Source organism: Taudactylus pleione, unplaced genomic scaffold, assembly GCF_031769625.1.
Source record: "Taudactylus pleione unplaced genomic scaffold, aTauple2 ptg001525l, whole genome shotgun sequence".
Lineage (NCBI taxonomy): Eukaryota > Metazoa > Chordata > Amphibia > Anura > Myobatrachidae > Taudactylus > Taudactylus pleione.
Window position 1 is genome coordinate 402657 of NW_028285922.1, and position 26824 is coordinate 429480.

Below are 26824 nucleotides of genomic sequence, written 5' to 3' on the forward strand. Positions count from 1 at the left end.
TCCAGCATATACAGGACCAGTGATCACAGTAACCCATTATATGTGTCATACATAGTGTATTGTGTGTCATAATTCCAGCATATACAGGACCAGTGATCACAGTAACCCATTATGTGTCATACATAGTGTATTGTGTGTCATAATTCCAGCATATACAGGACCAGTGATCACAGTAACCCATTATATGTATCATACATAGTGTATTGTGTCATAATTCCAGCATATACAGGACCAGCGATCACAGTAACCCATTATATGTGTCATACATAGTGTATTGTGTGTATAATTCCAGCATATACAGGACCAGCGATCACAGTAACCCATTATATGTGTCATACATATTGTATTGTGTGTCATAATTCCAGCATATACAGGACCAGTGATCACAGTAACCCATTATATGTGTCATACATAGTGTATTGTGTGTCATAATTCCTGCATATACAGGACCAGCGATCACAGTAACCCATTATATGTGTCATACATAGTGTATTGTGTGTCATAATTCCAGCATATACAGGACCAGTGATCACAGTAACCCATTATATGTGTCATACATAGTGTATTGTGTGTCATAATTCCAGCATGTACAGGACCAGCTATCACAGTAACCCATTATATGTCATACATAGTGTATTGTGTGTCATAATTCCAGCATACACAGGACAGGCGATCACAGTCACCCATTATATGTGTCTTACATAGTGTATTGTGTGTCAGAATTCCACCATATACAGGACCAGTGATCACAGTAACCCAATATATGTGTCACACATAGTGTATTGTGTGTGATATATACAGGACCAGCGATCTCAGTAACCTGTTATATGTGTCATACATAGTGTATTGTGTGTCATATATACAGGACCAGTAATCACAGTAACCCATTATATGTGTCATACATAGTGTATTGTGTGTCATATATACAGGACCAGCGATCACAGGAACCCATTATATGTGTCATACATAGTGTATTGTGTGTCATAATTCCAGCATATACAGGACCAGTGATCATAGTAATCCATTATATGTGTCATACACAGTGTATTGTGTGTCATAATTCCAGCATATACAGGACCAGTGATCACAGTAACCCATTATATGTGTCATACATAGTGTATTTTGTGTGTCATACATAGTGTATTGTGTGTCATAGTTCCAGCATATACAGGACCAGTGATCACAGTAACCCATTATATGTGTCATACATAGTGTATTGTGTGTCATAATTCCAGCATATACAGGACCAGTGATCACAGTAACCCATTATATGTGTCATACATAGTGTATTGTGTGTCATAATTCCAGCATATACAGGACCAGCTATCACAATAACCCATTATATGTCATACATAGTGTATTGTGTGTCATAATTCCAGCATACACAGGACAGGCGATCACAGTAACCATTATATGTGTCATACATAGTGTATTGTGTATCATAATCCCAGCATATACAGGACCAGTGATCACAGTAACCCATTATATGTGTCATACATAGTGTATTGTGTGTCATAATTCCTGCATATACAGGACCAGCGATCACAGTAACCCATTATATGTGTCATACATAGTGTATTGTGTCATAATTCCAGCGTATACGGGACCAGTGATCACAGTAACCCATTATATGTGTCATACATAGTGTATTGTGTGTCATAATTCCAGCATATACAGGACCAGTGATCATATTAATCCATTATATGTGTCATACACAGTGTATTGTGTGTCATAATTCCAGCATATACAGGACCAGTGATCACAGTAACCCATTATATGTGTCATACATAGTGTATTTTGTGTGTCATACATAGTGTATTGTGTGTCATAATTCCAGCATATACAGGACCAGTGATCACAGTAACCTATTATATGTGTCATACATAGTGTATTGTGTGTCATAATTCCAGCATATACAGGACCAGCGATCACAGTAACCCGTTATATGTGTCATACATAGTGTATTGTGTGTCATATATACAGGACCAGTGATCACAGTAACCCATTATATGTGTCATACATAGTGTATTGTGTGTCATAATTCCAGCATATACAGGACCAGTGATCACAGTAACCCATTATATGTGTCATACATAGTGTATTGTGTGTCATAATTCCAGCATGTACAGGACCAGTGATCACAGTAACCCATTATATGTGTCATACATAGCGTATTGTGTGTCATAATTCCAGCATGTACAGGACCAGTGATCACAGTAACCCATTATGTGTGTCATACATAGTGTATTGTGTGTCATAATTCCAGCATATACAGGACCAGTGATCACAGTAACCCATTATATGTGTCATACATAGTGTATTGTGTGTCATAATTCCAGCATATACAGGACCAGTGATCACAGTAACCCATTATATGTGTCATACATAGTGTATTGTGTTTCATAATTCCAACATATACAGGACCAGTGATCACAGTAACCCATTATATGTGTCATACATAGTGTATTGTGTGTCATAATTCCAGCATATACAGGACCAGTGATCACAGTAACCCATTATATGTGTCATACATAGTGTATTGTGTGTCATAATTCCAGCATATACAGGACCAGTGATCACAGTAACCCATTATATGTGTCTTACATAGTGTATTGTGTGTGATAATTCCAGCATATACAGGACCAGTGATCACAGTAACCCATTATATGTGTCATACATAGTGTATTGTGTGTCATGATTCCACCATATACAGGACCAGTGATCACAGTAACCCATTATATGTGTCATACATAGTGTATTGTGTGTGATATATACAGGACCAGCGATCTCAGTAACCCGTTATATGTGTCATACATAGTGTATTGTGTGTCATATATACAGGACCAGTGATCACAGTAACCCATTATATGTGTCATACATAGTGTATTGTGTGTCATATATACAGGACCAGCGATCACAGGAACCCATTATATGTGTCATACATAGTGTATTGTGTGTCACAATTCCAGCATATACAGGACCAGTGATCACAGTAACCCATTATATGTGTCATACATAGTGTATTGTGTGTCATAATTCCAGCATATACAGGACCAGTGATCACAGTAACCCATTATATGTGTCATACATAGTGTATTGTGTGTATAATTCCAGCATATACAGGACCAGCGATCACAGTAACCCATTATATGTGTCATACATATTGTATTGTGTGTCATAATTCCAGCATATACAGGACCAGTGATCACAGTAACCCATTATATGTATCATACATAGTGTATTGTGTCATAATTCCAGCATGTACAGGACCAGCTATCACAGTAACCCATTATATGTCATACATAGTGTATTGTGTGTCATAATTCCAGCATACACAGGACAGGCGATCACAGTCACCCATTATATGTGTCTTACATAGTGTATTGTGTGTCAGAATTCCACCATATACAGGACCAGTGATCACAGTAACCCAATATATGTGTCACACATAGTGTATTGTGTGTGATATATACAGGACCAGCGATCTCAGTAACCTGTTATATGTGTCATACATAGTGTATTGTGTGTCATATATACAGGACCAGTAATCACAGTAACCCATTATATGTGTCATACATAGTGTATTGTGTGTCATATATACAGGACCAGCGATCACAGGAACCCATTATATGTGTCATACATAGTGTATTGTGTGTCATAATTCCAGCATATACAGGACCAGTGATCATAGTAATCCATTATATGTGTCATACACAGTGTATTGTGTGTCATAATTCCAGCATATACAGGACCAGTGATCACAGTAACCCATTATATGTGTCATACATAGTGTATTTTGTGTGTCATACATAGTGTATTGTGTGTCATAGTTCCAGCATATACAGGACAGTGATCACAGTAACCCATTATATGTGTCATACATAGTGTATTGTGTGTCATAATTCCAGCATATACAGGACCAGTGATCACAGTAACCCATTATATGTGTCATACATAGTGTATTGTGTGTGATAATTCCAGCATATACAGGACCAGTGATCACAGTAACCCATTATATGTGTCATACATAGTGTATTGTGTGTCATGATTCCACCATATACAGGACCAGTGATCACAGTAACCCATTATATGTGTCATACATAGTGTATTGTGTGTGATATATACAGGACCAGCGATCTCAGTAACCCGTTATATGTGTCATACATAGTGTATTTTGTGTCATATATACAGGACCAGTGATCACAGTAACCCATTATATGTGTCATACATAGTGTATTGTGTGTCATATATACAGGACCAGCGATCACAGGAACCCATTATATGTGTCATACATAGTGTATTGTGTGTCATAATTCCAGCATATACAGGACCAGTGATCATATTAATCCATTATATGTGTCATACACAGTGTATTGTGTGTCATAATTCCAGCATATACAGGACCAGTGATCACAGTAACCCATTATATGTGTCATACATAGTGTATTTTGTGTGTCATACATAGTGTATTGTGTGTCATAATTCCAGCATATACAGGACCAGTGATCACAGTAACCTATTATATGTGTCATACATAGTGTATTGTGTGTCATAATTCCAGCATATACAGGACCAGCGATCACAGTAACCCGTTATATGTGTCATACATAGTGTATTGTGTGTCATATATACAGGACCAGTGATCACAGTAACCCATTATATGTGTCATACATAGTGTATTGTGTGTCATAATTCCAGCATATACAGGACCAGTGATCACAGTAACCCATTATATGTGTCATACATAGTGTATTGTGTGTCATAATTCCAGCATGTACAGGACCAGTGATCACAGTAACCCATTATATGTGTCATACATAGCGTATTGTGTGTCATAATTCCAGCATGTACAGGACCAGTGATCACAGTAACCCATTATGTGTGTCATACATAGTGTATTGTGTGTCATAATTCCAGCATATACAGGACCAGTGATCACAGTAACCCATTATATGTGTCATACATAGTGTATTGTGTGTCATAATTCCAGCATATACAGGACCAGTGATCACAGTAACCCATTATATGTGTCATACATAGTGTATTGTGTTTCATAATTCCAACATATACAGGACCAGTGATCACAGTAACCCATTATATGTGTCATACATAGTGTATTGTGTGTCATAATTCCAGCATATACAGGACCAGTGATCACAGTAACCCATTATATGTGTCATACATAGTGTATTGTGTGTCATAATTCCAGCATATACAGGACCAGTGATCACAGTAACCCATTATATGTGTCTTACATAGTGTATTGTGTGTGATAATTCCAGCATATACAGGACCAGTGATCACAGTAACCCATTATATGTGTCATACATAGTGTATTGTGTGTCATGATTCCACCATATACAGGACCAGTGATCACAGTAACCCATTATATGTGTCATACATAGTGTATTGTGTGTGATATATACAGGACCAGCGATCTCAGTAACCCGTTATATGTGTCATACATAGTGTATTGTGTGTCATATATACAGGACCAGTGATCACAGTAACCCATTATATGTGTCATACATAGTGTATTGTGTGTCATATATACAGGACCAGCGATCACAGGAACCCATTATATGTGTCATACATAGTGTATTGTGTGTCACAATTCCAGCATATACAGGACCAGTGATCACAGTAACCCATTATATGTGTCATACATAGTGTATTTTGTGTGTCATACATAGTGTATTGTGTGTCATAATTCCAGCATATACAGGACCAGTGATCACAGTAACCCATTATATGTGTCATACATAGTGTATTGTGTGTCATAATTCCAGCATATACAGGACCAGTGATCACAGTAACCCATTATATGTGTCATACATAGTGTATTGTGTGTCATAATTCCAGCATATACAGGACCAGTGATCACAGTAACCCATTATATGTGTCATACATAGTGTATTGTGTATCATAATCCCAGCATATACAGGACCAGTGATCACAGTAACCCATTATATGTGTCATACATAGTGTATTGTGTGTCATACATAGTGTATTGTGTATCATAATCCCAGCATATACAGGACCAGTGATCACAGTAACCCATTATATGTGTCATACATAGTGTATTGTGTGTCATAATTCCTGCATATACAGGACCAGCGATCACAGTAACCCATTATATGTTTCATACATAGTGTATTGTGTGTCATAATGCCAGCGTATACGGGACCAGTGATCACAGTAACCCATTATATGTGTCATACATAGTGTATTGTGTGTCAGAATTCCAGCATATACAGGACCATGGATCACAGTAACCCATTATATGTGTCATACATAGTGTATTGTGTGTCATAATTCCAGCATATACAGGACCAGTGATCACAGTAACCCATTATATGTGTCATACATAGTGTATTGTGTGTCATAATTCCTGCATATACAGGACCAGCGATCACAGTAACCCATTATATGTGTCATACATAGTGTATTGTGTGTCATAATTCCAGCATATACAGGACCAGTGATCACAGTAACCCATTATATGTGTCATACATAGTGTATTGTGTGTCATAATTCCAGCATGTACAGGACCAGCTATCACAGTAACCCATTATATGTCATACATAGTGTATTGTGTGTCATAATTCCAGCATACACAGGACAGGCGATCACAGTCACCCATTATATGTGTCTTACATAGTGTATTGTGTGTCAGAATTCCACCATATACAGGACCAGTGATCACAGTAACCCAATATATGTGTCACACATAGTGTATTGTGTGTGATATATACAGGACCAGCGATCTCAGTAACCTGTTATATGTGTCATACATAGTGTATTGTGTGTCATATATACAGGACCAGTAATCACAGTAACCCATTATATGTGTCATACATAGTGTATTGTGTGTCATATATACAGGACCAGCGATCACAGGAACCCATTATATGTGTCATACATAGTGTATTGTGTGTCATAATTCCAGCATATACAGGACCAGTGATCATAGTAATCCATTATATGTGTCATACACAGTGTATTGTGTGTCATAATTCCAGCATATACAGGACCAGTGATCACAGTAACCCATTATATGTGTCATACATAGTGTATTTTGTGTGTCATACATAGTGTATTGTGTGTCATAGTTCCAGCATATACAGGACCAGTGATCACAGTAACCCATTATATGTGTCATACATAGTGTATTGTGTGTCATAATTCCAGCATATACAGGACCAGTGATCACAGTAACCCATTATATGTGTCATACATAGTGTATTGTGTGTCATAATTCCAGCATATACAGGACCAGCTATCACAATAACCCATTATATGTCATACATAGTGTATTGTGTGTCATAATTCCAGCATACACAGGACAGGCGATCACAGTAACCATTATATGTGTCATACATAGTGTATTGTGTATCATAATCCCAGCATATACAGGACCAGTGATCACAGTAACCCATTATATGTGTCATACATAGTGTATTGTGTGTCATAATTCCTGCATATACAGGACCAGCGATCACAGTAACCCATTATATGTGTCATACATAGTGTATTGTGTCATAATTCCAGCGTATACGGGACCAGTGATCACAGTAACCCATTATATGTGTCATACATAGTGTATTGTGTGTCATAATTCCAGCATATACAGGACCAGTGATCACAGTAACCCATTATATGTCATACATAGTGTATTGTGTGTCATAATTCCAGCATACACAGGACAGGCGATCACAGTCACCCATTATATGTGTCTTACATAGTGTATTGTGTCAGAATTCCACCATATACAGGACCAGTGATCACAGTAACCCAATATATGTGTCACACATAGTGTATTGTGTGTGATATATACAGGACCAGCGATCTCAGTAACCCGTTATATGTGTCATACATAGTGTATTGTGTGTCATATATACAGGACCAGTAATCACAGTAACCCATTATATGTGTCATACATAGTGTATTGTGTGTCATAATTCCAGCATATACAGGACCAGTGATCACAGTAACCCATTATATGTGTCATACATAGTGTATTGTGTGTCATAATTCCAGCATGTACAGGACCAGTGATCACAGTAACCCATTATATGTGTCATACATAGTGTATTGTGTGTCATAATTCCAGCATATACAGGACCAGTGATCACAGTAACCCATTATATGTGTTATACATAGTGTATTGTGTGTCATAATTCCAGCATATACAGGACCAGCGATCACAGTAACCCGTTATATGTGTCATACATAGTGTATTGTGTGTCATATATACAGGACCAGTGATCACAGTAACCCATTATATGTGTCATACATAGTGTATTGTGTGTCATAATTCCAGCATATACAGGACCAGTGATCACAGTAACCCATTATATGTGTCATACATAGTGTATTGTGTGTCATAATTCCAGCATATACAGGACCAGTGATCACAGTAACCCATTATATGTGTCATACATAGTGTATTGTGTGTCATAATTCCAGCATATACAGGACCAGTGATCACAGTAACCCATTATATGTGTCATACATAGTGTATTGTGTGTCATAATTCCAGCATATACAGGACCAGTGATCACAGTAACCCATTATATGTCATACATAGTGTATTGTGTGTCATAATTCCAGCATATACAGGACCAGTGATCACAGTAACCCATTATATGTGTCATACATAGTGTATTGTGTGTCATAATTCCAGCATATACAGGACCAGTGATCACAGTAACCCATTATATGTGTCATACATAGTGTATTGTGTGTGATAATTCCAGCATATACAGGACCAGTGATCACAGTAACCCATTATATGTGTCATACATAGTGTATTGTGTGTCATGATTCCACCATATACAGGACCAGTGATCACAGTAACCCATTATATGTGTCATACATAGTGTATTGTGTGTGATATATACAGGACCAGCGATCTCAGTAACCCGTTATATGTGTCATACATAGTGTATTTTGTGTCATATATACAGGACCAGTGATCACAGTAACCCATTATATGTGTCATACATAGTGTATTGTGTGTCATATATACAGGACCAGCGATCACAGGAACCCATTATATGTGTCATACATAGTGTATTGTGTGTCATAATTCCAGCATATACAGGACCAGTGATCATATTAATCCATTATATGTGTCATACACAGTGTATTGTGTGTCATAATTCCAGCATATACAGGACCAGTGATCACAGTAACCCATTATATGTGTCATACATAGTGTATTTTGTGTGTCATACATAGTGTATTGTGTGTCATAATTCCAGCATATACAGGACCAGTGATCACAGTAACCTATTATATGTGTCATACATAGTGTATTGTGTGTCATAATTCCAGCATATACAGGACCAGCGATCACAGTAACCCGTTATATGTGTCATACATAGTGTATTGTGTGTCATATATACAGGACCAGTGATCACAGTAACCCATTATATGTGTCATACATAGTGTATTGTGTGTCATAATTCCAGCATATACAGGACCAGTGATCACAGTAACCCATTATATGTGTCATACATAGTGTATTGTGTGTCATAATTCCAGCATGTACAGGACCAGTGATCACAGTAACCCATTATATGTGTCATACATAGCGTATTGTGTGTCATAATTCCAGCATGTACAGGACCAGTGATCACAGTAACCCATTATGTGTGTCATACATAGTGTATTGTGTGTCATAATTCCAGCATATACAGGACCAGTGATCACAGTAACCCATTATATGTGTCATACATAGTGTATTGTGTGTCATAATTCCAGCATATACAGGACCAGTGATCACAGTAACCCATTATATGTGTCATACATAGTGTATTGTGTTTCATAATTCCAACATATACAGGACCAGTGATCACAGTAACCCATTATATGTGTCATACATAGTGTATTGTGTGTGATATATACAGGACCAGCGATCTCAGTAACCCGTTATATGTGTCATACATAGTGTATTGTGTGTCATATATACAGGACCAGTGATCACAGTAACCCATTATATGTGTCATACATAGTGTATTGTGTGTCATATATACAGGACCAGCGATCACAGGAACCCATTATATGTGTCATACATAGTGTATTGTGTGTCACAATTCCAGCATATACAGGACCAGTGATCACAGTAACCCATTATATGTGTCATACATAGTGTATTTTGTGTGTCATACATAGTGTATTGTGTGTCATAATTCCAGCATATACAGGACCAGTGATCACAGTAACCCATTATATGTGTCATACATAGTGTATTGTGTGTCATAATTCCAGCATATACAGGACCAGTGATCACAGTAACCCATTATATGTGTCATACATAGTGTATTGTGTGTCATAATTCCAGCATATACAGGACCAGTGATCACAGTAACCCATTATATGTGTCATACATAGTGTATTGTGTATCATAATCCCAGCATATACAGGACCAGTGATCACAGTAACCCATTATATGTGTCATACATAGTGTATTGTGTGTCATACATAGTGTATTGTGTATCATAATCCCAGCATATACAGGACCAGTGATCACAGTAACCCATTATATGTGTCATACATAGTGTATTGTGTGTCATAATTCCTGCATATACAGGACCAGCGATCACAGTAACCCATTATATGTGTCATACATAGTGTATTGTGTGTCATAATGCCAGCGTATACGGGACCAGTGATCACAGTAACCCATTATATGTGTCATACATAGTGTATTGTGTGTCAGAATTCCAGCATATACAGGACCATGGATCACAGTAACCCATTATATGTGTCATACATAGTGTATTGTGTGTCATAATTCCAGCATATACAGGACCAGTGATCACAGTAACCCATTATATGTGTCATACATAGTGTATTGTGTGTCATAATTCCTGCATATACAGGACCAGCGATCACAGTAACCCATTATATGTGTCATACATAGTGTATTGTGTGTCATAATTCCAGCGTATACGGGACCAGTGATCACAGTAACCCATTATATGTGTCATACATAGTGTATTGTGTGTCAGAATTCCAGCATATACAGGACCATGGATCACAGTAACCCATTATATGTGTCATACATAGTGTAATGTGTGTGATAATTCCAGCATATACAGGACCAGTGATCACAGTAACCCATTATATGTGTCATACATAGTGTATTGTGTGTCATAATTCCAGCATATACAGGACCAGTGATCACAGTAACCCATTATATGTGTCATACATAGTGTATTGTGTGTCATAATTCCAGCATGTACAGGACCAGTGATCACAGTAACCCATGATATGTGTCATACATAGTGTATTGTGTGTCATAATTCCAGCATATACAGGACCAGTGATCACAGTAACCCATTATATGTGTCATACATAGTGTATTGTGTCATAATTACAGCATATACAGGACTAGTGATCACAGTAACCCACTATATGTGTCATACATAGTGTATTGTGTGTCATAATTCCAGCATATACAGGACCAGTGATCACAGTAACCCATTATATGTGTCATACATAGTGTATTGTGTCATAATTCCAGCATATACAGGACCAGTGATCACAGTAACCCATTATATGTGTCATACATAGTGTATTATGTGTCATAATTCCAGCATATACAGGACCAGTGATCACAGTAACCCATTATATGTGTCATACATAGTGTATTGTGTGTCATATATACAGGACCAGTGATCACAGTAACCTATTATATGTGTCATACATAGTGTATTATGTGTCATAATTCCAGCATATACAGGACCAGTGATCACAGTAACCCATTATATGTGTCATACATAGTGTATTGTGTGTCATAATTCCAGCATATACAGGACCAGCGATCACAGTAACCCATTATATGTGTCATACATAGAGTATTGTGTGTCATAATTCCAGCATATACAGGACCTGTGATCACAGTAACCCATTATATGTGTCATGCATAGTGTATTGTGTGTCATAATTCCAGCATATACAGGACCAGAGATCACAGTAACCCATTATATGTGTCATACATAGTGTATTGTGTGTCATAATTCCAGCATATACAGGACCAGCGATCACAGTAACCCATTATATGTGTCATGCATAGTGTATTGTGTGTCATAATTCCAGCATATACAGGACCAGAGATCACAGTAACCCATTATATGTGTCATACATAGTGTATTGTGTGTCATATTTCCAGCATATACAGGACCAGCGATCACAGTAACCCATTATATGTGTCATACATAGTGTATTGTGTGTCATAATTCCAGCATATACAGGACCAGTGATCACAGTAACCCATTATATGTGTCATACATAGTGTATTGTGTGTCATAATTCCAGCATGTACAGGACCAGTGATCACAGTAACCCATTATATGTGTCATACATAGTGTATTGTGTCATAATTACAGCATATACAGGACTAGTGATCACAGTAACCCACTATATGTGTCATACATAGTGTATTGTGTGTCATAATTCCAGCATATACAGGACCAGTGATCACAGTAACCCATTATATGTGTCATACATAGTGTATTGTGTCATAATTCCAGCATATACAGGACCAGTGATCACAGTAACCCATTATATGTGTCATACATAGTGTATTATGTGTCATAATTCCAGCATATACAGGACCAGTGATCACAGTAACCCATTATATGTGTCATACATAGTGTATTGTGTGTCATATATACAGGACCAGTGATCACAGTAACCTATTATATGTGTCATACATAGTGTATTATGTGTCATAATTCCAGCATATACAGGACCAGTGATCACAGTAACCCATTATATGTGTCATACATAGTGTATTGTGTGTCATAATTCCAGCATATACAGGACCAGCGATCACAGTAACCCATTATATGTGTCATACATAGAGTATTGTGTGTCATAATTCCAGCATATACAGGACCTGTGATCACAGTAACCCATTATATGTGTCATGCATAGTGTATTGTGTGTCATAATTCCAGCATATACAGGACCAGAGATCACAGTAACCCATTATATGTGTCATACATAGTGTATTGTGTGTCATAATTCCAGCATATACAGGACCAGCGATCACAGTAACCCATTATATGTGTCATGCATAGTGTATTGTGTGTCATAATTCCAGCATATACAGGACCAGAGATCACAGTAACCCATTATATGTGTCATACATAGTGTATTGTGTGTCATATTTCCAGCATATACAGGACCAGCGATCACAGTAACCCATTATATGTGTCATACATAGTGTATTGTGTGTCATAATTCCAGCATATACAGGACCAGTGATCACAGTAACCCATTATATGTGTCATACATAGTGTATTGTGTGTCATAATTCCTGCATATACAGGACCAGCGATCACAGTAACCCATTATATGTGTCATACATAGTGTATTGTGTCATAATTCCAGCGTATACGGGACCAGTGATCACAGTAACCCATTATATGTGTCATACATAGTGTATTGTGTGTCATAATTCCAGCATATACAGGACCAGTGATCACAGTAACCCATTATATGTCATACATAGTGTATTGTGTGTCATAATTCCAGCATACACAGGACAGGCGATCACAGTCACCCATTATATGTGTCTTACATAGTGTATTGTGTCAGAATTCCACCATATACAGGACCAGTGATCACAGTAACCCAATATATGTGTCACACATAGTGTATTGTGTGTGATATATACAGGACCAGCGATCTCAGTAACCCGTTATATGTGTCATACATAGTGTATTGTGTGTCATATATACAGGACCAGTAATCACAGTAACCCATTATATGTGTCATACATAGTGTATTGTGTGTCATAATTCCAGCATATACAGGACCAGTGATCACAGTAACCCATTATATGTGTCATACATAGTGTATTGTGTGTCATAATTCCAGCATGTACAGGACCAGTGATCACAGTAACCCATTATATGTGTCATACATAGTGTATTGTGTGTCATAATTCCAGCATATACAGGACCAGTGATCACAGTAACCCATTATATGTGTTATACATAGTGTATTGTGTGTCATAATTCCAGCATATACAGGACCAGCGATCACAGTAACCCGTTATATGTGTCATACATAGTGTATTGTGTGTCATATATACAGGACCAGTGATCACAGTAACCCATTATATGTGTCATACATAGTGTATTGTGTGTCATAATTCCAGCATATACAGGACCAGTGATCACAGTAACCCATTATATGTGTCATACATAGTGTATTGTGTGTCATAATTCCAGCATATACAGGACCAGTGATCACAGTAACCCATTATATGTGTCATACATAGTGTATTGTGTGTCATAATTCCAGCATATACAGGACCAGTGATCACAGTAACCCATTATATGTGTCATACATAGTGTATTGTGTGTCATAATTCCAGCATATACAGGACCAGTGATCACAGTAACCCATTATATGTCATACATAGTGTATTGTGTGTCATAATTCCAGCATATACAGGACCAGTGATCACAGTAACCCATTATATGTGTCATACATAGTGTATTGTGTGTCATAATTCCAGCATATACAGGACCAGTGATCACAGTAACCCATTATATGTGTCATACATAGTGTATTGTGTGTGATAATTCCAGCATATACAGGACCAGTGATCACAGTAACCCATTATATGTGTCATACATAGTGTATTGTGTGTCATGATTCCACCATATACAGGACCAGTGATCACAGTAACCCATTATATGTGTCATACATAGTGTATTGTGTGTGATATATACAGGACCAGCGATCTCAGTAACCCGTTATATGTGTCATACATAGTGTATTTTGTGTCATATATACAGGACCAGTGATCACAGTAACCCATTATATGTGTCATACATAGTGTATTGTGTGTCATATATACAGGACCAGCGATCACAGGAACCCATTATATGTGTCATACATAGTGTATTGTGTGTCATAATTCCAGCATATACAGGACCAGTGATCATATTAATCCATTATATGTGTCATACACAGTGTATTGTGTGTCATAATTCCAGCATATACAGGACCAGTGATCACAGTAACCCATTATATGTGTCATACATAGTGTATTTTGTGTGTCATACATAGTGTATTGTGTGTCATAATTCCAGCATATACAGGACCAGTGATCACAGTAACCTATTATATGTGTCATACATAGTGTATTGTGTGTCATAATTCCAGCATATACAGGACCAGCGATCACAGTAACCCGTTATATGTGTCATACATAGTGTATTGTGTGTCATATATACAGGACCAGTGATCACAGTAACCCATTATATGTGTCATACATAGTGTATTGTGTGTCATAATTCCAGCATATACAGGACCAGTGATCACAGTAACCCATTATATGTGTCATACATAGTGTATTGTGTGTCATAATTCCAGCATGTACAGGACCAGTGATCACAGTAACCCATTATATGTGTCATACATAGCGTATTGTGTGTCATAATTCCAGCATGTACAGGACCAGTGATCACAGTAACCCATTATGTGTGTCATACATAGTGTATTGTGTGTCATAATTCCAGCATATACAGGACCAGTGATCACAGTAACCCATTATATGTGTCATACATAGTGTATTGTGTGTCATAATTCCAGCATATACAGGACCAGTGATCACAGTAACCCATTATATGTGTCATACATAGTGTATTGTGTTTCATAATTCCAACATATACAGGACCAGTGATCACAGTAACCCATTATATGTGTCATACATAGTGTATTGTGTGTGATATATACAGGACCAGCGATCTCAGTAACCCGTTATATGTGTCATACATAGTGTATTGTGTGTCATATATACAGGACCAGTGATCACAGTAACCCATTATATGTGTCATACATAGTGTATTGTGTGTCATATATACAGGACCAGCGATCACAGGAACCCATTATATGTGTCATACATAGTGTATTGTGTGTCACAATTCCAGCATATACAGGACCAGTGATCACAGTAACCCATTATATGTGTCATACATAGTGTATTTTGTGTGTCATACATAGTGTATTGTGTGTCATAATTCCAGCATATACAGGACCAGTGATCACAGTAACCCATTATATGTGTCATACATAGTGTATTGTGTGTCATAATTCCAGCATATACAGGACCAGTGATCACAGTAACCCATTATATGTGTCATACATAGTGTATTGTGTGTCATAATTCCAGCATATACAGGACCAGTGATCACAGTAACCCATTATATGTGTCATACATAGTGTATTGTGTATCATAATCCCAGCATATACAGGACCAGTGATCACAGTAACCCATTATATGTGTCATACATAGTGTATTGTGTGTCATACATAGTGTATTGTGTATCATAATCCCAGCATATACAGGACCAGTGATCACAGTAACCCATTATATGTGTCATACATAGTGTATTGTGTGTCATAATTCCTGCATATACAGGACCAGCGATCACAGTAACCCATTATATGTGTCATACATAGTGTATTGTGTGTCATAATGCCAGCGTATACGGGACCAGTGATCACAGTAACCCATTATATGTGTCATACATAGTGTATTGTGTGTCAGAATTCCAGCATATACAGGACCATGGATCACAGTAACCCATTATATGTGTCATACATAGTGTATTGTGTGTCATAATTCCAGCATATACAGGACCAGTGATCACAGTAACCCATTATATGTGTCATACATAGTGTATTGTGTGTCATAATTCCTGCATATACAGGACCAGCGATCACAGTAACCCATTATATGTGTCATACATAGTGTATTGTGTGTCATAATTCCAGCGTATACGGGACCAGTGATCACAGTAACCCATTATATGTGTCATACATAGTGTATTGTGTGTCAGAATTCCAGCATATACAGGACCATGGATCACAGTAACCCATTATATGTGTCATACATAGTGTAATGTGTGTGATAATTCCAGCATATACAGGACCAGTGATCACAGTAACCCATTATATGTGTCATACATAGTGTATTGTGTGTCATAATTCCAGCATATACAGGACCAGTGATCACAGTAACCCATTATATGTGTCATACATAGTGTATTGTGTGTCATAATTCCAGCATGTACAGGACCAGTGATCACAGTAACCCATGATATGTGTCATACATAGTGTATTGTGTGTCATAATTCCAGCATATACAGGACCAGTGATCACAGTAACCCATTATATGTGTCATACATAGTGTATTGTGTCATAATTACAGCATATACAGGACTAGTGATCACAGTAACCCACTATATGTGTCATACATAGTGTATTGTGTGTCATAATTCCAGCATATACAGGACCAGTGATCACAGTAACCCATTATATGTGTCATACATAGTGTATTGTGTCATAATTCCAGCATATACAGGACCAGTGATCACAGTAACCCATTATATGTGTCATACATAGTGTATTATGTGTCATAATTCCAGCATATACAGGACCAGTGATCACAGTAACCCATTATATGTGTCATACATAGTGTATTGTGTGTCATATATACAGGACCAGTGATCACAGTAACCTATTATATGTGTCATACATAGTGTATTATGTGTCATAATTCCAGCATATACAGGACCAGTGATCACAGTAACCCATTATATGTGTCATACATAGTGTATTGTGTGTCATAATTCCAGCATATACAGGACCAGCGATCACAGTAACCCATTATATGTGTCATACATAGAGTATTGTGTGTCATAATTCCAGCATATACAGGACCTGTGATCACAGTAACCCATTATATGTGTCATGCATAGTGTATTGTGTGTCATAATTCCAGCATATACAGGACCAGAGATCACAGTAACCCATTATATGTGTCATACATAGTGTATTGTGTGTCATAATTCCAGCATATACAGGACCAGCGATCACAGTAACCCATTATATGTGTCATGCATAGTGTATTGTGTGTCATAATTCCAGCATATACAGGACCAGAGATCACAGTAACCCATTATATGTGTCATACATAGTGTATTGTGTGTCATATTTCCAGCATATACAGGACCAGCGATCACAGTAACCCATTATATGTGTCATACATAGTGTATTGTGTGTCATAATTCCAGCATATACAGGACCAGTGATCACAGTAACCCATTATATGTGTCATACATAGTGTATTGTGTGTCATAATCCCAGCATATACAGGACCAGTGATCACAGTAACCCATTATATGTGTCATGCATAGTGTATTGTGTGTCATAATTCCAGCATATACAGGACCAGAGATCACAGTAACCCATTATATGTGTCATACATAGTGTATTGTGTGTCATATTTCCAGCATATACAGGACCAGCGATCACAGTAACCCATTATATGTGTCATACATAGTGTATTGTGTGTAATAATTCCAGCATATACAGGACCAGTGATCACAGTAACCCATTATATGTGTCATACATAGTGTATTGTGTGTATAATTCCAGCATATACAGGACCAGTGATCACAGTAAACCATTATATGTGTCATACATAGTGTATTGTGTGTCATAATACCAGCATATACAGGACCAGTGATCACAGTAACCCATTATATGTGTCATACATAGTGTATTGTGTGTCATAATTCCAGCATATACAGAACCAGTGATCGCAGGACCCCTTTATATGTGTCATACATAGTGTATTGTGTCATAATTCCAGCATATACAGGACCAGCGATCACAGTAACCCATTATATGTGTCATACATAGTGTATTATGTGTCATAATTCCAGCATATACAGGACCAGTGATCACAGTAACCCATTATATGTGTCATACATAGTGTATTGTGTGTCATAATTCCAGCATATACAGGACCAGCGATCACAGTAACCCATTATATGTGTCATACATAGTGTATTGTGTGTCATAATTCCACCATATACAGGACCAGCGATCACAGTAACCTATTATATGTGTCATACATAGTGTATTGTGTGTCATAATTCCACCATATACAGGACCAGTGATCACAGTAACCCATTATATGTGTCATACATAGTGTATTGTGTGTCATATATACAGGACCAGCGATCACAGTAACCCATTATATGTGTCATACATAGTGTATTGTGTGTCATAATTCCACCATATACAGGACCAGCGATCACAGTAACCTATTATATGTGTCATACATAGTGTATTGTGTGTCATAATTCCAGCATATACAGGACCAGTGATCACAGTAACCCATTATATGTGTCATACATAGTGTATTGTGTGTCATAATCCCAGCATATACAGGACCAGTGATCACAGTAACCCATTATATGTGTCATACATAGTGTATTGTGTGTCATAATTCCAGCATATACAGGACCAGCGATCACAGTAACCCATTATATGTCATACATAGTGTATTGTGTCATAATTCCAGCATATACAGGACCAGTGATCACAGTAACCCATTATATCTGTCATACATAGTGTATTGTGTGTCATAATTCCACCATATACAGGACCAGTGATGACAGTAACCCATTATATGTGTCATACATAGTGTATTGTGTGTCATATATACAGGACCAGCGATCACAGTAACCCATTATATGTGTCATACATAGTGTATTGTGTGTCATAATTCCACCATATACAGGACCAGCGATCACAGTAACCTATTATATGTGTCATACATAGTGTATTGTGTGTCATAATTCCAGCATATACAGGACCAGTGATCACAGTAACCCATTATATGTGTCATACATAGTGTATTGTGTCATAATTCCAGCATATACAGGACCAGTGATCACAGTAACCCATTATATGTGTCATACATAGTGTATTGTGTCATAATTCCAGCATATACAGGACCAGTGATCACAGTAACCCATTATATGCGTCATACATAGTGTATTGTGTGTCCTAATTCCAGCATATACTCAGGACGCTAATGTACACAGCACTCAGGGGACGTTAATGTACACAGCACTCAGGGGACACTAATGTACACAGCACTCAGGGGACGCTAATGTACACAACACTCAGGGGACACTAATGTACACAGCACTCAGGGGACGCTAATGTATACGACACTCAGGGGACGCTAATGTACACAGCACTCAGGGGACGCTAATGACTAGTATTCAAAGTGCAAAGGATTATTCTGGCCATATATAAGTAAATGTTAGTAAATAATGTTGGACATTTGCCCAATGAAAGGCATCTGGAGTCCACGATAAATCTGATTCTTCTCTCTGCCAGGGGACAGCTGAGCATCCAGGCATGAACCAGCAGGCTCTGAGGTCTCTGTACCAGGAGATGGAGGCCCGGAGAGGCCTGTGGAGATATACAGTCACCCTCAGCATGGTAGAGATCTATAATGAGGTCATCAGGTGAGTTTGGGAGTACCCCCTTATAGAATGAGACATGAGGTGAATACCTTACTGCTGACCCTACTGTCACATTGCTAAGTACAGCAGGACTTGGGCCTCTATAGGGAGAAGTGACACTTCTGTGTTACGGCTCTGGGTATTCTCCATCATAGCGCCTGAGTGCCATGTAACGCCATGGTGATAGGCCTTAGTGCCATGTAACTGCCATGGTGATAGGCCTGAGTGCCATGTAACCGCCATGGTGATAGGCCTGAGTGCCATGTAACCGCCATGGTGATAGGCCTGAGTGTCATGTAACTGCCATGGTGATAGGCCTGAGTGTCATGTAACCGCCATGGTGATAGGCCTGAGTGTCATGTAACCACCATGGTGATAGGCCTGAGTGTCATGTAACTGCCATGGTGATAGGCCTGAGTGTCATGTAACTGCCATGGTGATAGGCCTGAGTGCCATGTAACCGCCATGGTGATAGGCCTGAGTGTCATGTAACTGCCATGGTGATAGGCCTGAGTGTCATGTAACCGCCATGGTGATAGGCCTGAGTGTCATGTAACCACCATGGTGATAGGCCTGAGTGTCATGTAACTGCCATGGTGATAGGCCTGAGTGCCATGTAACTGCCATGATGATAGGCCTGAGTGCCATGTAACTGCCATGGTGATAGTATAATGGTGAGTCCAGTTGATAAGTAATTTGTAATCACCCCGTTATGTTACTGAGCTTCCAGTCTCACTGTTTAGTCTTCAACAAAAATATCATACAGCACTTATTTGTTTTATGTTATAGACAACTTTATGCTTTATGGAACCAGGGTCAAAACTAGGAGTATTGTCACCCAGGGCAAGCAGCAATCCCACCCCCCCTCTTTGCCATAACTATAGACTTTGTCTTATCACCCCCGTATGTGCAACAGCTGATATAGTAACAGTGTTATATATATATATATATATATATATATATATATGTACATACATACATACATATATACACACACATACATATATATATATATATATATATATACACACACACACACACATACACTTACCCCCTGTGCCCCTCTTTAATATGGCCCTGCAGTTGTACACACGGGGTGGGGGCTCAGCTCTATACATAGGTTGTCCCAGCTGTATATTATACGCAGAGCGCTGGCACTTTCCCCTGCATCCCGGAGTGGGAGGACTGTGGTCGCTATGGTGACCTGGTTTCCCTTGCCGCCAAAGACCTGGATGCCTGTGCGCAGCCAGTGAGGGGAGCGCTGCCATAGACACACCCGGGAGCCGCGGCCGGAGATGTGCTGACGTCATCAGTCACATGACAACTTCTCTTGGTGCCCCCTCAAATCCAGCGCCCCTAGACCCTACACCCCCCCAGTTGCAACCATGATATAACAGTATGCCAATAGCGAACCTTCTAATGTAAACAGCACTGAAGAGTCATATATGAGGAAACACGTTGGGTGGAAGTAACTGGGCGGCATTGGCGTACACAGACACAGCGGGGACGGCATTGACGTACACAGACACAGCGGGGACAGCGTTGGCGTACACAGACACAGCGGGGACGGCATTGACGTACACAGACACAGCGGGGACGGCATTGACGTACACAGACACAGCGGGGACAGCGTTGGCGTACACAGACACAGCGGGGACGGCATTCGCGTACACGGACGCAGCGGGGGCGGCATTAGAGTACACAGACGCAGCGGGGGCGGCATTAGCGTACACAGACGCAGCGGGGGCAGGATTAGCGTACACAGACGCAGCGGGGGCAGGATTAGCGTACACAGACGCAGCGGGGGCAACATTAGCGTACACAGACACAGCGGGGGCAGCATTAGCGTACACAGACGCAGCGGGGGCAGCATTAGCGTACACAGATGCAGCGGGGGCAGCATTAGCGTACACAGACACAGCGGGGGCAGGATTAGCGTACACAGACACAGCGGGGGCAGGATTAGCGTACACAGACACAGCGGGGGCAGGATTAGCGTACACAGACACAGCGGGGGCAGGATTAGCGTACACAGACACAGCGGGGGCAGGATTAGCGTACACAGACACAGCGGGGGTAACATTAGCGTACACAGACACAGCGGGGGCAGCATTAGCGTACACAGACACAGCGGGGGCAGCATTAGCGTACACAGACACAGCGGGGGCAGGATTAGAGTACACAGACGCAGCGGGGGCAGCATTAGCGTACACAGACGCAGCGGGGGCAGCATTAGCGTACACAGACGCAGCGGGGGCAGCATTAGCGTACACAGACACAGCGGGGGCAGGATTAGTGTACACAGGCACAGCGGGGGCAGCATTAGCGTACACAGACAGCGGGGACGGCATTAGAGTACACAGACACAGCGGGGGCAGGATTAGTGTACACAGACACAGCGGGGGCAGGATTAGTGTACACAGACACAGCGGGGGCAGGATTAGTGTACACAGACACAGCGGGGACGGCATTAGAGTACACAGACACAGCGGGGGCAGGATTAGTGTACACAGACACAGCGGGGGCAGGATTAGTGTACACAGACACAGCGGGGATGGCATTAGAGTACACAGACACAGCGGGGGCAGCATTAGTGTACACAGACACAGCGGGGATGGCATTAGAGTACACAGACACAGCGGGACGGCAGCATTAGCGTACACAGACACAGCGGGGGCAGGAAAAGTGTACACAGACACAGCGGGACGGCAGCATTAGTGTACACAGACACAGCGGGGGCAGGATTAGCGTACACAGACACAGCGGGGGCAGGATTAGCGTACACAGACACAGCGGGGGCAGCATTAGTGTACACAGACACAGCGGGGGCAGCTGCGAGGGAGGGGGGGTAGGGTTAGGGTGCGAGGCGGAGGTCAGGGTTAAGTGGTAGGTCAGTGGATGGGGGGGGTATGATACTTACCAGAACGTACACCAAAACGTCTGCTCATATGACTGCCAGGTACCGGCAAAAGACACTGGAGCCGCCGGAAAACATTAAAACACCATTAGACCACCAGGGATGGTTTGTCGACAGTTCATCATGTCGACATAACTGTCGACCATTCATAGCCCGCACACACATATATAATTTATATTGTATCTTCCTGAACCACGTTCATTTTAATACCATACCAGCCTGAAAAATTTGAGTTATGGTAGACTTACCTAGATAACTCCTTTTCTTTGAGGTCCATAGGGTCCACAGGGATACCATGGGGGGGGGGATATTATGGTTGGAGACCAGGCAACAAACAGTTAAAGCTTCAGATCCCAGGATGCCTCAGGTCCTCCTCCATATATACCCCGCCCCTAGCCATAGTACTTCAGTTTAGTTAACAAGCCTCAAAGCAGGAGAAAGAAAGAGGAGAAGGAAGAGCAATCATACACCAGATACACTCACACAAAATGAAAAAAAAAAACAATGCAGCCAGGTGGGTTCCCTGTGGACCTGAAAGAAAAAGAGTTATCAAGGTAAGTCTACCATAACTCTATATTTCTTCTTTGGAGTCCATAGGGATCCACAGGGATACCATGGGGATGTCCTAAAGCATTTCCCCTAGGGTGGGGGATGCTCCTGAGCAGAAAGGAGAACTCATCGCCCAAAGGAAGCATCCTGAGAGACAAACGTATCAAAGGCATAGAACCTAAGAAAAGTGTGGACAGAAGACCACGTGGCTGCCTTGCACAATTGTTCAGCAGAGGCACCACGGCTAAATGCCCACGATGGCCCTACATACAGTGTAGAATGTGCTGTCACCGTGTTTGGGACAGGGAGATCAGCCTGTGTGTACACCTGAGAGATAGTCATACATAGCCATCTCACCAGAGTCTGCTTATTAGCCGGCCATCCTCATTTGTGCAGACCATATAATACAAAAAGATCATCTGATTTTCTAACAGAGCTTGTACGCTCCACATAGATACTGAGAGCACAAACTACATCCAGGGAGGCTTCACCTACAGAAAGATCGGGAGCCTGAAAAGCTGGAACACAATTTCTTTCACATGAAAACGGGACACTATCTTAGTAAGGTAACCCTCCCTTGTACGAAGAACAGCTTTATCCTGGTGAAAAATAAAAAATGGGGAGCGACAAGAAAATGCTGCCAAAATCAGAGACTCTGCGAGCAGACGAAATAGTGAGAAGAAAGTGTCTTCGCTGTCAACCACTTAAAATCTACAGAGTCTATAGGCTCAAATGGGGGAGCTTGTAGCCCTTCAAGAGCCCAGGACAAATCCCACAGTGCTGGCGGTGGTACAAAAGGAGGCTGGACTCGCAGAACCCCTTGGAAAAAAATTCTATCATCTGGTAATGAAGCAATCTTCCTCTGGAACCAGACTCATAGTGCAGAAACCTGCACTCTCAAAGTGGCCAGGCGGAAACCACTGTCTAACCCATACCTGAAGAAAAGCCAGTACCCTGGAAATCCTGAACACCTTAGGATCATACTTCCTATGAGAACACCATTGACCAAAAGAATACCAAACGCTATAATAGATGCGGGCAGAGGCAGGCTTCCATGCCCTAAGCATCGTTTGAATTACAGAACTGGGTAAACTTTCGCTCTTAGAATGGAAGATTCAAGAGCCATGCTGACAAAGACAGACGAGGTAAGACCAGATGTCGGCAGGGACCCTGCGGTAACAGATCGTACCATAGAGGAAGAGGACACTGACTGTCTATGGATAGATTCTGTATGTCGGAGAACCAGTGACGTCTGGGCCAAGCCGGAGCTACCAGCATTACTGTTCCGCCTTCCTGCTTGAATTTCCTGAGAACTCTTGGAAGTAGAGAAATCGGAGGAAAGAGATATGACAGCTTGAAGTCCCATCTCACTTCCAGTGTATCCACGAAGGCTGCTGATGGGTCTCTGGACCTGGACCCGTACCAGGGGACCTTGTGGTTGTGACGTGACGCCATGAGATCCATCTCTGGTAGACCCCATTTGTTTACCAGGAGCTGAAACTCCCGGATGGAGAGACCACTGTCTCTGGAGTGTATGTCCTGGTGACTAAGGAAGTCTGCTTCCCAATTGAGTACTCCCAGTATGAATATTGCTGAGATGGCAGGAAGATAACATTCTGCCCAAATCAGAACCCTTGTCACTTCTTTCATGGCTGCATAACTTGTTGTGCCTCCGATTGAGGTAGGCCACTGTTGTCGCATTGTCAGACTGGATCTGCACTGGCTTGCCCTGGAGCAGACCTTGTGCCATTACAAGTGATTTGTATAATGCTCGCAGTTCCAGAATGTTTATTGGCATATGACTTTCCTGATTTGTCTCTTCCCTGAAAGGTGTGATAACCTGTCACTGCTCCCCATCCGCGAAGACTGGCGTCTGTGGTGAGAAGCACCCAATTTGGAATCCAGAATGGGCACCCTTTGTTCAGATGATCCTTTCTCAGCTACCACAGGAGGGAGTGACGAACCTCTGGAGTGAGAAGGATCCTCTGGAACTTTATTTGATGATACTGTCCGCTCCACTTGGAGAGAATCAATTTTTGCAGAGACCTGGAATGGAACTGGGCATACCCCACCATGTCGAAGGTGGATAACATTGATCCCAGCACCTGCATCGCTAATAGAATGGATACCCTTCGCTTGCATATTCACAATGATAGGGCCACAATCTTTTCCTCTGGCAGAAACACCATCTGTGCCCGAGAATCCAGAAGAGTTCCAGGATGTACCATCTGCTGTTTTGGAGAAAGTGATGATTTCTTCCAATTGATGATCCAGCTGTGCTTTTGTAGGCAGGCTATGGTCAGACGAAGATGGTTTTGTAAAACAGCCGGAGTCTGTGCCAGTATCAGAAGGTCGTCCAGATATGGCAGAATTCTGACTCTCTGGTGCCTGAGATAGGCCGTCATTACTGCCATTATTTTGGTAAATACCCGGAGAGCCGTAGATAGGCCAAAGGGTAGAGCCTGAAATTGGTAATGTTGCTGAAGGACAGCAAACCGTAAAAATTGCTGGTGGGATGGTATAATAGGAACATGCAGATATGCATCCTGAATGTCCAGGGAAACTCGACTCCATTGCCAAAATAATTGACCGGAGAGTTTCCATACGAAACTTGGGTACATGGATGTGACCGGATGACTTCAGCTCTTGCCGCCCGATCACAGATTGGGGTTTTGATCCCCACTGGGTGTTGGGGTATCAGGGATTCTCGCTTACCGTCAGTGACCGCCTGTCACTGATGCCACCCAGTGCGCAGTGGGTGGGTATATAGTTGCCACCACCAAACTCCCACCATCGGCATTTGAAACCAATTCTTACGTATTCAGGCTCCTACCTCGGTACCGGGAACCGCTTCTGCATCGACTAGCTGCGGCCACACCTCCTGATTGTTGTCAGCTGATTCCTCCTGATCCCTCGCAATGGACCAGGATCTGCACGGTAGCTTGGCAGGAGGCTTGAGCTTTGGAGACACTTGGCTCCACCCAGAACAGCCGGA

At 40.7% G+C, this 26824-nt stretch overlaps 1 protein-coding gene across 1 annotated transcript in view; it reads left to right on the forward strand.

Moving 5' to 3' along the window:
* LOC148442427 (kinesin-like protein KIFC3) overlaps nucleotides 1-26824 on the forward strand; it is a 448407-nt gene that overhangs the window by 393455 nt on the left and 28128 nt on the right. The window contains exon 15 of the mRNA XM_088463959.1: nucleotides 20236-20366. Coding sequence (XP_088320085.1) covers nucleotides 20236-20366 — 131 coding nt within the window. The remainder of the gene's footprint in view (nucleotides 1-20235; nucleotides 20367-26824) is intronic.